The sequence below is a fragment of the Gambusia affinis genome, linkage group LG14, assembly GCF_019740435.1.
Source record: "Gambusia affinis linkage group LG14, SWU_Gaff_1.0, whole genome shotgun sequence".
Classification (NCBI taxonomy): Eukaryota; Metazoa; Chordata; class Actinopteri; order Cyprinodontiformes; family Poeciliidae; genus Gambusia; species Gambusia affinis.
In genome coordinates this window covers 4,429,261-4,444,285 of record NC_057881.1, presented here as the reverse complement: position 1 = coordinate 4,444,285, position 15,025 = coordinate 4,429,261, and the positions used below count along the sequence as shown (strand labels likewise).

Below are 15,025 nucleotides of genomic sequence, written 5' to 3'. Positions count from 1 at the left end.
ATTTTTTTAGATATGGAATGTATGCTCACATTTGAAGCTAACACTTGAAATAACCTTGAAAAATTTTATTTAGACTTAATTTGAACAGCAAGACACAGGCACCTATAGAAAGCTTGTGCGAGACCAAAGCCAGCAGAATTTTAAGTTTAATTAAGAATCTGGCTATACTAAACATGAAATTTCCCTCTGTTAAGACAAACTTTTTTGTCATTATTTGAGAATGGTATTATAAAAACGATGCACTGTTGAAAACAAAAAGAACATAGAAATAAATAATAAATATTGCTGTAAAAAAGGAACCAGTTTTAGTTGGAACAACAGGAATATTAAGACATAGCAAACGATTTCACTTTGGAAAATGGCAATGTTTAATCCATACATTTATTCAGGCATAAAATATACATGCATTTATGCACATCTGTGTATTTATCATCAGCTAGAGCTGAAAAATACTTTGATGGTGTTGCTGTAAATTGTGTTGGCTAACTCCACTGGATCCTCTTCCCTCGCAGCTGCCATCACCTCTAAAACTTGTCTGAAAAAAAAAACAAAACATTTAAAGACTTCATAAGTATAGAGCTCATCCAATGAGTTTCACAAACAAGGTAACTTTTGTTATTCATCCATAGAGATACTCACATGATATGACAGGGTTCATTTCGGTCTTTCAGGCAGTGACCTACTTCCCATTTCTTCTTTGTGGGAAATGTTGTTTTAACATATTTGGAGCCAGCGTGAGTGTTCTTCACACCACACCATGGAGCATCTGAAAGAAAAACAAAGTAACAATCCAGATGCAATACTAATATGGAGGTTTGATATCCTAGCTTGAAGTCCAAGTGTGCATTTTCTATGTGTCAAAATATTTCACTTATGTATTTCATGAAAATTAAAAAGCAAAGTAACTTGTACTTCTGTTGTACACAACACATCTCTCAAATTTTGGAAATTCAGTATGCTGGTAATGTTAGATATGATGGCAACATATGATATAAGTTTAAGATATCAATGATTCAGTTATCTTCTGACAAGGTGAAAGCAATGATAGATAGATAGATGATAGATAGATAGATTAGATAGATTAGATAGATTAGATAGATAGATAGATAGATAGATAGATAGATAGATAGATAGATAGATAGATAGATAGATAGATAGATAGATAGATAGATAGATAGATAGATAGATAGATAGATAGATAGATAGATAGATAGATAGATAGATAGATAGATAGAAAGAAATCGTTTACTCACCAGTTTCAATCATGAGTCGCTCAGTGGGAATAGCCTTCATGGCTTCCATATTAGCCTCTGTTTTCAAAGAGCTGAGAAAATGTGTTGTTAATTAAAGAACTGGATATGATAAGCAGCAGCGTTGTTTATACTATGCTCCTACAAGACTCAGCTAACATACCAGGTTTTTTACAAATATTTTTTACAGAAAATATTATATTTTTACAAATTTGGAAACTGGTTACAAATACCCAATAATTTAAAACTTAATTTGCTCTCTTTACTTATATTGCATATTATATTATAATATGCAATAATCTGTTTAAATATAAGAATGGACCTAAACTAAATCTAAGAGTTTCATTCAAGGAGTCAAGCTTTTAACTTTTGCAGCCACACCAAGCATCCTGTTAGAAAATCTCCTCACCATCCATTTATTCCAATATAAAGATCCATGTCAATGAGTGCTGCAGCATCCTCTGCTGTCCCATCAAATGAGTGGACCTGAAGGAGAACATTTGAAACATCTGATTCTTTATAGCTTACATACCTGTCAGATGTTCTAGTTTTACAGAAATGTTTTAGAAAAGAACTTGTCACAAAAATGTGCCTTTTACACATTTCTGTTGAAGGCTTTGTGATTCCACAGCACAATAAAATTCTAAACAAAAAGTGCATTAATGATGACTGCTTCCAAAAACAAACAAACAAAATAATTATACCGAAAAGTAGACCATATAAAACAGCAATCAAAACTTTTCTTACCACTCCTCCAACACATCTGTCTCGATTTCTCTTCATGATATCTAACAAAAATAAAAAAAATAAAAAAATGGAGAGTTATTGTCATCATTAAAATCAATACTTGGCATGAAATGCTTGACTACTCCATAAAACTACCAATGAATTCCTGATGGGAGTTTCTGCAGTGGAGGAACATGGGCAACTTGGTCTCTTCTGCTAAGTCAAACTGCTTCTCAAAGTATCTGGAAACAGAACCTTAAGTAAATGAATGAAACAAATGACAGGGCACAAAGAACTAGTATCATTGATTTATTTATGGAAACTGAACCAAACATTCATATCTTTAAATATGTATTTGCAACTAGCGCTGACCAGCTGGTTATATGTTTACATCAAGCAAATGAAAAACAACCTAGATAGAATCTGAAGTTAAAAGGATACACACTTTCCTTTTGTAAATATTGAGCAAAATATTTCTTCAGAATAAAATGCAACCAATTCGGAAGAATTTGCATATTTTTATCAAGTTATTACGACAAATATGGCTGAATTAAGTCCCAGTTTTAGACATGAAACTAGATGACAAGTGAGTGTTTTGTCCAGGTACTAAAATTGTTAAATTAACCCCAATGTATCTTGCAATAATAACATAAAAACCTACTGAAGTTGAGTCTCTTTTGGGCAAAATTCCAATCTGTCAAAATCTGAAGCAAGAAAAAAAATAAATCATCACTTCCCTGGATCTGAAAGTAACAGCAAAACAATTGGAATAACAGAAAACATCTCAGGGGAAGAAAAATGTTAGATGAGTTATTATTTAGACTCACCTAGCCCACACTCCCCAATGGCCACCACTTTTCCTCTGTGAGCTGCTGCCAGCTCCTTCAGCCCAGAGTAGTACTGTGATTCTCCATTCTGCTCAAACTCACTGCAGCGGGTGGGATGGCAACCAACTGTGCAGTAAAATTCACCTGCAATAAAAGGGGAGCTAAAATCGGTCTGGTTCTATTCTGAAGGAATGAGGGCCGTGGAGAGATGTGATGGATTTGTCTGTATGTATGAACAAGGTTCTGTTTTCTAACATTATACCAAAAATGTTCTGCTCTTTTGCTGTTACCTCGGGTCTCAGCCAGTTTGAGAGCTTCCTTGCTGTCTTCAAGGTTCCCCCCTGTGATCATAAACTGAAACACAGGAATAGATTCACAAGTCCAAAAGGACAAAAAGCATAAGACCAAAAATGTCTGATATTATGTAGTGCCAACTGCACTAATTTCCTCCTCCATGAGACCTGTCAATATGTAACATACCTTTTCAACACCAATTCCAAGAGCTCTGCCGATGATCTGAGCAAAGTCATCTGTCAGAAAAATTTACAAAGTTTAAACTGATATAGACACCTCACATGTTAAATTAGGGTTGCACCAAAGCAGGAAAACATATGTGACAGCGATGGTGAGTGTCATGATGTCAACATGACTTACTATAAACACACAAAAAATTAAATAACACATAAGTAGAACCTGTCAAACAACATGAAGTAGGCTAAAGGACTTTGAAAAATTAGCCAAAAACAACTTGATGATACAGTAGTGGTTTTGGAGTGACCTAGTCAAAGTCTGGGCTGAGATGCTGTGAGGTGGTTCAATTTATTTTCCTACTCATCGATGGTCTGGACGTGTATCTAATTAGGTTCAGATAGTGGAGAATAACTCACCGTCATGTTTTTGCTTCCCCCTGTAGAGTCCTCTGAACATGGGATCAGTCAGGTTCACACCAATATCTAGACATGGAAAGGGTGGAAATTAGTCATTATTTAGCATTTAGCGTTGTGATATTGGTAATTCTTGTGAGGTATATTCGGCTCATCGACATGTTTACGGTGTGGTAATCTAAAAATCAAGAAAATTTTGCGTGAACTCAAAGTTCTGTGTACACTAGAAATGCAAAAGGGCAGTAGATGGATTTTTTCTGATGCGCTGACATTTGCAACGATTGCTTAATTTAAAGCATAATCGCTTTACCAGGAGTAACATAAATAGTTGGCTGGATTAATTTAGTGTAGGAACTGAATATTTAAACTTTAGTGTTCGTATTCTTGAACTCTGTTACAGAAGCTTCAGCTCTACGTACAACCAAAGAGGGTTAGGGCTAACTGCGTTAAACCACCACTAAACCTGGCATCAAACAAGCGGGCACAATGAGTCGATCACTTTTATCTACGTTTTTAATTTACCAAAAACATAAATGTCTCACCAATGAATTTATACTGTGTCATGGTTGTAATAGTTCTGCAAAGAGCTACACACGCAGCCCTCACCATTCCCATAATGTCGCTTTACCGTAATAACGTACGCAGAAATAAACTACATTTCTGAAACACTTGGCTAGCAAGTTCTAATATCTTATGCAAAAGACACAGACTAATTTTAGGTGTCAACATACAAATGCACTCTTCCAGCACCTTGGATTAAAGGATGACTACGTATATAAGACATATGTGTGCGCAATATTTTGGCATTTACGTTAATGACGTCGAAAGGAAGCAAAATCCCAGAATCCAACGCGCTGTTCTGTGGGAAGGTGACAGCGGACAGCGAAAATGGCGTCTGGTTTTCTTACTCACCAGCAGAAAGTGATGAGACTTTACAAGAAGTCTTTAAGGCACCTCGAATCATGGTGTGTATTTAGGTAAGGTCAGAGTTTTTAAAATTTATTTAGTTAACAAAATAATATGGTTCAAGTGCTTTGGTGAGGGCAGTTGTTCTTGCCAATCTAACAGTGAAGCTAGGTTAGCTACTTGCTGTTAGCGCACCAGGTCATCCAAGACGTTATGTTGTTTTCATTGCTGTCACATATACAGGAATATCACCCTGTATTTGCAGCTTCATCACTGGGTTGCTTTAAGCTCTATTTTAAAGGACTTTTGAGGAACTCACTTGGCATCCAATAATAGAAGCATCCATTAGCTTCTATTATTATTATTTATGCAGAAGCGGGGTCTCAAGCGCCGAGATTAAACGTTGTTGTAAACCGCCGTAAGTTTATGTAGGTTTTGAGAGAAAATGATAATTTTCAACTTTGCATCTAATTTTTTCTGTAGAAAGTCTTTATTTTCAGGTATACGGTGAAATGACAAGATGTATGTTTTTGTTTTTTGTCCTTGGCAAATCAATGTTATAATTTCATTTTAAAAAGCATAAACGATACAGTTGCAGTTGTTACAAGACATATCAGGTTTGTTTTATATTTGTACTAAGTCATAATATTCTAGTTTTACCTTGAAGATTTTATAGGCCAGCCGAACTCTATCTTTACTTTCTTGTTGTAGCTGTCATCCAGGTCCTTTATGTTTCCAAGTTATACTTGATATTATTTGTATAAAATGTGAACATTGAAGCTTTGCATGGTGTTTTTCTATCACAGAGATAAATACCGTTTCTATGCCTGCCTTCTCCGGGCTCGCTTTGACGAGAACAAGAATGAGAAGGACATGGTGAAGGCCACGATGATGCTAAAGGCAGGCGAGGAGGAGTTCTGGACCAACCAACATCCCCAGCCTTACATCTTCCCTGACTCTCCTGGAGGAACCTCCTATGAAAGATATGAGTGCTACAAGGTCAGATGGGACCAAACCAGGAGTGGTGTGAATAATGCTGTTTCGTTGTTGCTCGAGTTTTCTTGTTTGTCTCTCTCTTTTTTTTTCTTTTTTTTTTTACAGAGTAGAAATCTTGCTAAAGAGTAATCTTTACCGTGTGTTTCTGTAGCTAACTATTGACATGCTGTGATTATGCAGCTGAACTGTAGGTAGTTCGTGGAAGCATCTTTGTTTATCTTAAATACTATTATTGCAGGTAAAATATACCTTTACAAGGTAGGCAGAGCAAATTTGATGTATTTGTGAATGATTTAAGATGGAGTTTGTGTTTGTAGGTCCCAGAATGGGTGCTGGAACACTGGCACCCCTCAGAGAAGGCCATGTACCCTGACTACTTCTCCAAGAGGGAGCAGTGGAAGAAGCTCAGAATGCAGAGCTGGGATAGAGAGGTAAGCAGGGCTTACATTCCTTTTTCACTTATCTTCGTCGTTTTTAGGAAGTTTATCTTGACATAAAAAGTTTGTAAAGAAAAACAATTGCAGTCCTAATCTTTTTCTGATGTGTATTTGAGTCTGAAAATTGAGTGTTTTCCCTTAAAATGGGACTCTTTTAATGTACCTCTCATGGGCGTCTTTTATTTTGATGTAAAGTATTTTTTCAAATAATTTTTTTTCTTCCTGTCTACATAAATTTGGCACATTAAACTAATTAGGCATTAATGCATCCACAAGATGGCATCAAAGTTTAATGCTAAAAAATGAAGTAACAAAACCCTAGACTTTTGTAAAAAAAGTAGACGTGCATCTCATTTACAAGGTTGATGTAAAAATGCCACTGTTTTACATTGCTATACATTATGCTTGTGTATCATTTAATTTAATAGAATGAGTACATTGATTAGGTTCCAGGCATGCAGCTGTAATGTATTAAGAGACTTTTATAGTTTTATGTTGAAAATTATGAAAACGTATTAATTATATTGTGGTCTGTTTCTTTGAAAAATTTCAAACTTAATTTCTACTTAAAATTGAATAAATATCTCAGGACCATGCTTATTTTACGTTGGAGGATACATTTGTTTGGAGAAGATGTTCTGCTTTAATCTAGTTTACCAGATTAAACATTAAAACTAGATAAAACATTATTTTTAAAATGTTTTTTAGAAACATTCTAAAAATAAAGGTAAGCGTATTTAATTGTCTCACATGACATGGAAAATAACATGGGAGAAACAAAACAGATGCCCGATAAAAGTATGAGTCGGTTTTTGCCTTCGTCTGCCTCCAGGTTGCTCAGCTGGAAGCCGAAACTCCAGCTGGTGGCCCCAGGACTGAGGCTCTGCCTCCTGCCCGCAAGGAGGGTGACCTTCCCCCTCTGTGGTGGCAGTTCGTCACCCGCCCACGAGAGCGTCCCACATAAACACCTCACCTCTTCTGAGATTAGTCAGTCTGACTATCTGAGGGAAAACCTGTCCAAACACACAATGACAACACCAAGACTGACTGATCTCCTGGTACAAGCTGTCTGAAGAGTCATGGCTGATGGAGTTCACCTTTACAGGCTGCACCACTAAGTTAGGAACCTGTCTGAATTCACAGTTGATGACTCTGAAAAGTTCTGTAGATTTTCCAATTAATACCTGTAATTAATAAAGAAATGTATGATCAATTTTATGTATTTGACTGATTATACAACTAAAGGCATGCCGTTGAGTTGGCTACAGTAAGTTCAGGAAAATGAGACACGTTGATCAATTGGGGAAAAAAATATGTTTATTTTAATTGAACTGTTTAAACTTCAGTTATTCACTATTATCAGGTTGGCCTGTGGCAGTGGTGTATTTCAAGCATAATGCACAGAAATTCTTGAATTTATTCAACAGAAGTCAAAATGTATCTGCTAAGCTTAGACTTTACACCCTATCTCAATAATAAAAAAAAAAAACTTAATGTACATTACAAATACATAACTGTGTCTGACTGTTCATTAAGCTGCAGCCAGGTAAGAAGTGAGGTAACAAAAAGTATAAATTCATAATTAAATCTTGGCAGTTATTGTTTAAGCAGTGAAAGTCACTGTAATTAAATAATTCTGGTTATTGGCATGGAAATTAAACAGGTAAGCATCTCTCCATAAAACCAACATGGGTCATTCAGAAAATTCGTCTACAAAATCAAACCTCTTGGTAAATCTTAAGAAAGGTTTGATACTTATTTAATTTAGAACAGGCTGCCTCCTGTAAATTTGAAGAAATTAATTTTAAAGTGAAAATCAGGCATGCCAAGGGATTATTTTTAGCAGTAATAATATATTGGCAGTGTTAGTACATTTGGCAGTTTTCTTAATAAGCAGCAATGAAACTGCCTTGTCACTAAGGTGACAGACTTCTGAAATTTCGCGGCCGAATCATCATGGTGACCCCCTTCAGAGAGTAGAAGTCTGAATCCTTCCAGGAAAACCAGACGATGCCATCTGGCCCCAGCAAGTTGTGAGCCCTCAAAGAGTACCGGCCACCCTAAAGGAGAGCACATTTTTACACAGTCATGCTTATGTACCTTGAATAGCAAAATAGTAAAAAATAACTTTTGTGAGAAAACCATTATGTCTTATTAAAATTCAGCATTTCCCTACATACATATAGTTTATCTTGTAAAATTCATCTAAAAAACATGGTGGCTGTATGAATGTGAACATTTTTAAACTAATGTTTTATTGAAACACCTTTTGATTAAATTTGAGCATTCAAGTTTTTGCCAGGAATCTGTCATCATGGTGCATCTAGACTTGGCAATATAAGTCGTCTCCACCTTGTAAAAGATTTCCAATAGAGATCTCTCATCAACAAATTTTCTGATGGATTGAGTTAGCTGACAGTTTTGTTTTTTTCTATTGGTCATGTGCAGTAGGATTTTGCATCAAAGATAACTATAAGAGAAAGATTACAGGCAAATAAGGTCATACCAAATTTACATCAATTTTAGAGCAATACCATGTTTTTGTAGCATCATTGTCCGCCATGTTCTCTCCAAAAGTTGAAAACTCTCAAGAGTGTCTCATGGTACATTCATCCTTGTGAAGTTGTTTTGTTTTCTTTACCTGACTGATACCTTTAAACAGTCTGGTGCTTTAAATCGTCTGTGACATCTTTCAGATGTCCTTTAGCTCAAGGATGCAAATTAGCTAAAGTATCATTGAATAAATGGTGACAGATTAAACCCCAAAACACTAAATAAAACTTAAAACAGGCTTCAATCAGTTTAAGGATTTGCATCCCATTATTTGCAAAATAGCAGGTTTTTTATGTTTTACTTTTGGTCCTTTTATTCAGGTTCTAGAAATTTCTGCTGTATGTTTTGGTCAGAGTAACAAATACTTCCATCTACTTTACTGTTAACACAGACTATGGTGAGTTAACTGTTAAGTGTTGGTCTGGCATATACCTTGTAATAAACTCCATTGAGGTTGGTATAGAAACATTGGTGGAACCACCAGCCGGCGTGACTGATCTCAGCACAGATGTTCCCCGTGTCTGGTGTGCTGAAACCGTGTTGGTCATGATACCAGCCGAAGGAATCCTCCACTGTTCCACTGAAACCAGAAACATGAAGACGATACTGGTTTTCTTCATCGTCTATCCTGTAGAAGGAGGACAAGTAGCCAACATTTTAACCCATTTAATGCTATTTATTCTCTATTGGATGACATTAAGCAAAATGCCTCAACACATCACCAGGTTTATTTTTGTTGTCTTTGTTTACAGTCTCTGTTTGTACCTGAAAGACTGATACAGGGCGTGCCTATGGGCGTGGCTCCAGTCCTGCATGTCAATGCGGAGGCTGTAGTGACCCTGGTTGGACAACAGATGAACATGATGGTTGCCCAGCCAGTGTTCTCCTCGTGCTTCACCAAAACCATCTCGGTATTCAGCCCAGCCACGGTTAAAACTGACTGAGCCGTCACGCCTGCGCTGAAATACAGTCCAGCCTCCACCTGGTACACACATGTAAATACATGAATACTACACACAATCCACTTTAGAGATTCATTGCAGAGTTGTGTGCAAACAGGAGGGCTGTTTGTTTTCATCAACATTTTCCTTCTTAAAGAAAAAAATAAAACATTAGATTGTTAAATGAAAAAAATGGATAGTTTGGTCTTTAAAAGTTTCTTTATAGCTTATGGGTTTCTTACCATCTGTGTCCATGTCACAGTAAACAGGAAAAGTGGTGCCTGGTGACATGACAATGGTGTAAACTCCTGAACGACGCACACCATTGTGATACAGAGATGTACAGTCTGATGGGCAGAAAGACAGGTACTGTCCACCTGAGGGAGACAGAGACAAAGAAACACACACTGTCTGAAAACAACTAGCAGCAGCCTTTCAAAAGCTTCAAACGTTTCACATCTTGTCATTTTAAGATCACAAAATTCTGACTGTTGGGGTTTTATGTGACCAACTTAAAGTAGAGTTTATCTGTGAATTAGAACACAATGAATTTTAAATTTTTATGTTCTTCTTTTACAAATAAATATCTAAGAAGTATGGCATATCTTCTGTTCAGCCCTCTTTAGTCTAATATGCTTTAATAAAATACACTCTTCTGTGAAGGACTCAGATTTGTTGGACAACCTTGGTGAACAAATAGCATCATGAAGTTCCAGAAACACATCAGACAATTCAGAAATAAAGATGGGGAGGTGTTTATAGCAGAGTTAGCTGTAGAACAATATTATAAAATTTTAACATCTTGTGGTGCAGCTTTTCATCCATCATCTGAAAATACAAATACTATGGCAAGATGTGGCCGCTTACCCCAATTGACAGATCAAGCAGGAAAAAGATGAGTTAGAGAAACACTACAGAAGTCCTTAGGAACTCCGGAGGAGCTGCAGACATTCACAGCTCAGGTAAAACAATGTATTGATACAACACTCATGCACTCCACAACTCTACAAGTCTTTGTAGAAGAACAGAATAAAAAATTGCTTAAAGACGCTGAAATACACAAAGGTTTCTAGATGTAATGTGATTAAATGTGAAAAGTTAAGGTGGAGGAATATATTTGCTAAAGTAGATGAAGAGAATGATTCTTTCACTTTTTCTGAGTGAATTTATGGGTTACAAATGTATTAAAAACTTCCATCCAATACCATTTTCAAATAACTTCTGATTTGAAACTTGCTCTCAGTAACAAGACACTTCTGAGAAACAAGAACAGCCAGCCAGACTCAAAAATAGTTGTCTTCCACTGGCCATCAGATTGTTCAACAATCCCATCACTAAAACTGTCTGAGACTGCTTGAAAATACTAAGTTATATATATTTAGCAATGCATAGTTATTTGTTTATTATGTACTAATTATAGGCACACTTGTGTTTCTGTGTGTGCTTCACTGCCAATTTTACTTATGTTTCTTTGACCAATGACAATAAAATAAGTCTAAGTCTAATAAATTTTGAATATTCCGGTGTAAAGATAAAACTGCAATTGATTGAAAGTTTCAAATCTAAATCAGAAGATTAAAACCTTGAAATACTTTGAGCTTGCATTCAAAGCTTGGAAAAAAAGAAAGGAGTCCAACAAAATATTAAACCTGGAGTTTGTTCAATAGGTAAGTTTCTTACATAGCAAAACAGGGATTAATTCTACTTTTGGGAAAATTGTAGCTGGTAGGTCTGTTTGTTGTATTTTTATTTATTTATTTTTTTGTGAAACAATAAAGTTGCATGCAGCTCCCAACTCACCACAATGCATGTGTACCTGGTGCCAGTGTGTTTCTCATGCTGAGAGGCAGCGTGGCCTTGATCACGTTGATTGTGCAGCTGCTGCTGCGAGTCATGTGCTGCATGGTGGCTGACAGGTTGCGAAGCTGCGCCTGCAGCTCATACAGCAGCGCTGCGTGCACTTGGAGCAGCGTGTCGGCCTCTGCGTGGCGCAGCTCCAAGAAATGCAAGCGATGGCCCACGGTTAAGTTCAATCTGATGCTGTCTTCACCCTGTGGGACACAGGCAGAAAAATGCTGCTTGGGTCATATAGACTCACTCATGTCTCTGAAATCTCATTTCTGAGGATACAACACTGCAACTCTTATAAAGTCGTTTATACAGATGGATAAGCCAGAATACACTAGGTAGATTTAAATTTCTAAACATTTTCATTCAGCCAAAAGTTTGGGAATGAGATCACAAAAGATTAATAAACATTAAGACAAATGATTGTCTTTAAAGAAATATAAATTTTTATATACGTTTTATTAAACAATGGCCATTAAATATATTTTACCCTATTCTGGAGGGTAGTGGCAGGATGCTTATTGTCATAACAGCCAAAAAGCCAGAGGTGGCTGATACTGGGAAAATAAATGCTCTTCTTTTTGTTTTCATTCCACTTCTATTTGTGAGCAAAAGCATTGTGTTGTGAATCAAGGGAAACAGAAGAAGGTGTTGGAAGAAATATGTTATTTGCATTAATAACAGCAATACTTGTGCCCTGAAGAGCCTACCAAATACTATATCCACGCAGACTTGATTGATTACTATGTTCCCAAAACTAAAATTTTATTGATGACTGCAATACACTGGGCAGCTCTAAATCAAACACTTTCAATTCCTGCACCGCTAAATCTTTGGAGATATTTAACTTAGTTCTTTATCATCACTCTGGATTTAGCTCCATTCATTGCAGATGTAGTTGGGACTCTGATTGGGCCACTTCAAAACATTATTACGTTATCATTACTTACAGTGAGAACAAAAAGTTGTTAAAATCAAAAGATTCATCAAAATCCAGAGGGTATGAAGAAGTTTTGGGCTTATCTTCAAGGCTTACCTGCCAGTTTTTATTTTAAGTAAAAATGGCTCTTTTTACTCAAAGTCTTAGGTTCTCTGTGTGTTCTTTTTTCCTTTCTTGTTTCTTTTTTCTCTTCAAAACTTTTGTTGTACACCGATGGTATAGAATGTCTCCTTTTAAACAAAAAGAATACTGTACTTCAAACAAGAAGAAAACAGTTTTGAATTTACAGTATTATTAAAAGTTTAATATATTAATGCATTAAAATGTATACGCCCTTACTTTTTCATTTTTGTCCCTTTAGTTCAAAACCTTTTCATGCAGTTTCACTGAAATGACTTTAAATGATCTCTAAATTAAAATAGAAAAAAACACAATTTTTATTTGTCTGCAAATATTCAGAATATTGAATTTTATTCAGTAAATGGCTCTATCTCTCTGTGTTATTGCGACAAATTTCTCATGTATTTTTTCATCGAGATCTAACATAGTAAAATGAAATTAAAAGTTGTTGAATCATAAAACTTTCCTTGCATGCTTCAGACTTTCAAACTTGACGTAGACGATTGGGAGCGCATGGACAGTACAGCCGGAAAGGATCCTCTAAGTGTCAGGCAGACTCTTAAGGATATAAGTGCCCTGACCAAAAGGTCTCCAGATAATCCTGTTAGCATTCAGGGTTAAGGAGGACTTAATGGGTGTGAAGACAGGGAGATGAAGTTAGACAGGGAGATCAACAAAAGGACTAGATAAACAAAGGCAGCAAAAGAAAGATGCTGTGTTGTGCATATTTTTACATATTTTGACAAAAGTAACAAATATTAATTCACTTCTACTAATCTTTACTTCCTAATTTACCTTCCTTTTGTTCTAAATAAATCTGATTTTGCCATGGGCTATGTATGGTTGTTAGCAATGTTGCCTTGCAGTAAGAAGATCCTGGGCCAAACTTCTTTTGGCAAGAAGTTTGGATTCTCTTCCAACTACTCCGCTCTCCTCTCACAGTTCAAAAATATGACTAAGTTAATTTGGTCTCTCAAAATATACATGAATTCAAAGTGTGTTTGTACATCATTGTATTTCCTATATGTCTCCGTGATGCCCCATGTTGGCATATAGCCACTTGTTTAAGGTGTACCCAAAAATAACCACTGGAGATCTGCACCAAATCTCCAGATTTGGAGATTCTCTATACACATTTTTTTGTCTATACACAAAAAAATGTGTATAGAGAAAGAATAGGTGAGCTTACAGGGTCACACTGTAGAGTTTTATTATATTAGACACATGGGCAGTTGCCAGGGCAGCATTGGAGGGGATTAGGAGGAAAAATATGTGCATAAGTAATAGATCTGAAATAAAATAAACTTTTGGTCGAAACTTGAGCTATTTTTTCACACTTTTCTTCATGTGCAGTACGGGGAGTTGCCGCCCCCTGCTGGCTGCTCAGAAAACGGACATTGTATGTGCTTTTGATGATTACATGACAGGCCTTGATGCTCATGTCCAATTTTTGGGAATTAAAAAAAAAAAATTATTGTGTATTTGTTTATTCCACTGAATGATGCAGCCAAAATCAGGACTCTGTGTAAACCATTTAGCAGCCCAAAGCACGAAGGGTGGTTTGGTTACCATATTGCATCCTCTACCAAGTCTGAAAGTAGCCTCTCATGGCCTAGTTCCATTCTGTCAACAAATCTACTGACAGGGGAAGTGTTACTTCCAGAAGGTTGGCGTCATGTTTGGTAGCCAAAACCTTTATTTTGTTATTGGAATTTCTTCTACTTGAAATTAGCTATAATAAGTACACAAAAATTGCAAGTTTCATTAAGTATACCTGCATCTCCAGGGCCTTGACTCGATGCCGGTGGTTCCTCACCTCCTCCTGCAGCTCAGACATTGTCTCCCTCAGCTCCTCAAGCTGCTGCTTTCTGTTTTGGTTCTCTTGAAGCCAGAATGAAATCTCATCTGTGCAGCGAAACATGTCCGGGCAACGTTTTTCTGTCGTTCCCACATGAGGCAGAGTTGCCATCAGGCGACACTGTCCATTAGGCATCAGCTGGCTGCTGTACTCTCCACAGTGTGTCTGGTTGAAAGTTTGGTTGGTGCTACTGTCCGCACCACCTGCACTGTCAATCTGTATGACTGTTGGGGCATCAGGATTCAGGTCAGAAAATGCTTCTAGGATTGAAGCAGAAGGGTGCCAATCAGCATCTTCATAGGTGCCCTGGTTTAAGTCAGGTACATTCCAGTTTGACTCCATCTGCATGTCAGGTACATCCCTTGGTTTCCGGGTGTTCTTGTCCAAAATATTTTCCTTGGACTCTTGTGCATCTTGCAGTTCAACTTTAGAGTGTTCATTTAAGTCCACAAAGTCAGTACTGGCATAATGGAAACACCAGCCTGTGAGTAAAAATGTCCACAGCACTGGTTCTAACTTCATATTGAAAATTTAGCAAGTTGCTCTTTCTGGCTGCTGTTGACTTTAATCCATTATAAATCCAATTCACCAGTGTACTCAGTTCCAGGATGAACATCAGGAGGCAACATTTTAGGAGCAGAATGACGTCTTGTGTGGTTCCACATTCAGAAGCTGGTAACATTTACCTTGAGTAGATAAAATTCTCATGATAGTTACAAAATCTTTTTGAATGTTCTGT

The 15,025-nt window shown here is 36.7% G+C and overlaps 3 protein-coding genes across 4 annotated transcripts; 1 reads left to right on the top strand and 2 right to left on the bottom strand.

Annotated features, from left to right (window-relative positions):
• Window positions 1-344: 344 nt before the first annotated feature.
• Window positions 345-4,407, bottom strand: tatdn1 (TatD DNase domain containing 1). Its single transcript, XM_044139307.1, has 12 exons — window positions 4,230-4,407; window positions 3,691-3,756; window positions 3,284-3,333; window positions 3,094-3,157; window positions 2,804-2,947; window positions 2,638-2,680; window positions 2,133-2,218; window positions 1,998-2,038; window positions 1,660-1,736; window positions 1,254-1,324; window positions 640-766; window positions 345-535 (listed from the first exon to the last, which is right to left on the bottom strand). Exons 1-12 carry the CDS (start codon window positions 4,300-4,302, stop codon window positions 433-435), a joined length of 945 nt encoding a protein of 314 aa, XP_043995242.1. The 5' UTR covers window positions 4,303-4,407; the 3' UTR covers window positions 345-432.
• A 112-nt stretch (window positions 4,408-4,519) lies between these two features.
• ndufb9 (NADH:ubiquinone oxidoreductase subunit B9) lies at window positions 4,520-7,244 on the top strand. 2 transcript variants are annotated; one of them, XM_044139308.1, is made up of 4 exons: window positions 4,520-4,664; window positions 5,400-5,592; window positions 5,907-6,020; window positions 6,859-7,244. In XM_044139308.1, the coding sequence occupies exons 1-4, from the start codon at window positions 4,576-4,578 to the stop codon at window positions 6,988-6,990; spliced, it is 528 nt and encodes a 175-aa protein (XP_043995243.1). In that variant the 5' UTR covers window positions 4,520-4,575; the 3' UTR covers window positions 6,991-7,244. The 2 variants fall into 2 exon arrangements, with proteins under 2 accessions (XP_043995243.1, XP_043995244.1); XM_044139309.1 differs by having other exon boundaries at window positions 4,539-4,652.
• A 284-nt stretch (window positions 7,245-7,528) lies between these two features.
• On the bottom strand, window positions 7,529-14,808 carry LOC122844121 (angiopoietin-related protein 7-like). Its single transcript, XM_044139306.1, has 6 exons — window positions 14,203-14,808; window positions 11,337-11,571; window positions 9,763-9,897; window positions 9,345-9,561; window positions 9,012-9,207; window positions 7,529-8,086 (listed from the first exon to the last, which is right to left on the bottom strand). Exons 1-6 carry the CDS (start codon window positions 14,806-14,808, stop codon window positions 7,943-7,945), a joined length of 1,533 nt encoding a protein of 510 aa, XP_043995241.1. The 3' UTR covers window positions 7,529-7,942.
• Window positions 14,809-15,025: the final 217 nt, after the last annotated feature.

Bases quoted from the DNA above. Each gene is read 5' to 3' on its own strand.
- tatdn1 (XM_044139307.1), bottom strand. From the start codon at position 4,302: ATGGGAATGGTGAGGGCTGCGTGTGTAGCTCTTTGCAGAACTATTACA. The intron at 3,757-4,229 runs GTGAGACATTTA...TTCCATGTCTAG, and splicing joins GACACAGTATAAATTCATTG to ATATTGGTGTGAACCTGACT. The intron at 3,158-3,283 runs GTATGTTACATA...CCTGTGTTTCAG, and splicing joins TTGGAATTGGTGTTGAAAAG to TTTATGATCACAGGGGGGAA.
- ndufb9 (XM_044139308.1), top strand. From the start codon at position 4,576: ATGGCGTCTGGTTTTCTTACTCACCAGCAGAAAGTGATGAGACTTTAC. The intron at 5,593-5,906 runs GTCAGATGGGAC...TTGTGTTTGTAG, and splicing joins AAAGATATGAGTGCTACAAG to GTCCCAGAATGGGTGCTGGA. The intron at 6,021-6,858 runs GTAAGCAGGGCT...GTCTGCCTCCAG, and splicing joins TGCAGAGCTGGGATAGAGAG to GTTGCTCAGCTGGAAGCCGA.
- LOC122844121 (XM_044139306.1), bottom strand. From the start codon at position 14,808: ATGAAGTTAGAACCAGTGCTGTGGACATTTTTACTCACAGGCTGGTGT. The intron at 9,562-9,762 runs GTAAGAAACCCA...TGTGTGTACCAG, and splicing joins CTGTGACATGGACACAGATG to GTGGAGGCTGGACTGTATTT. The intron at 9,208-9,344 runs GTACAAACAGAG...CTCCTTCTACAG, and splicing joins GCCCTGTATCAGTCTTTCAG to GATAGACGATGAAGAAAACC.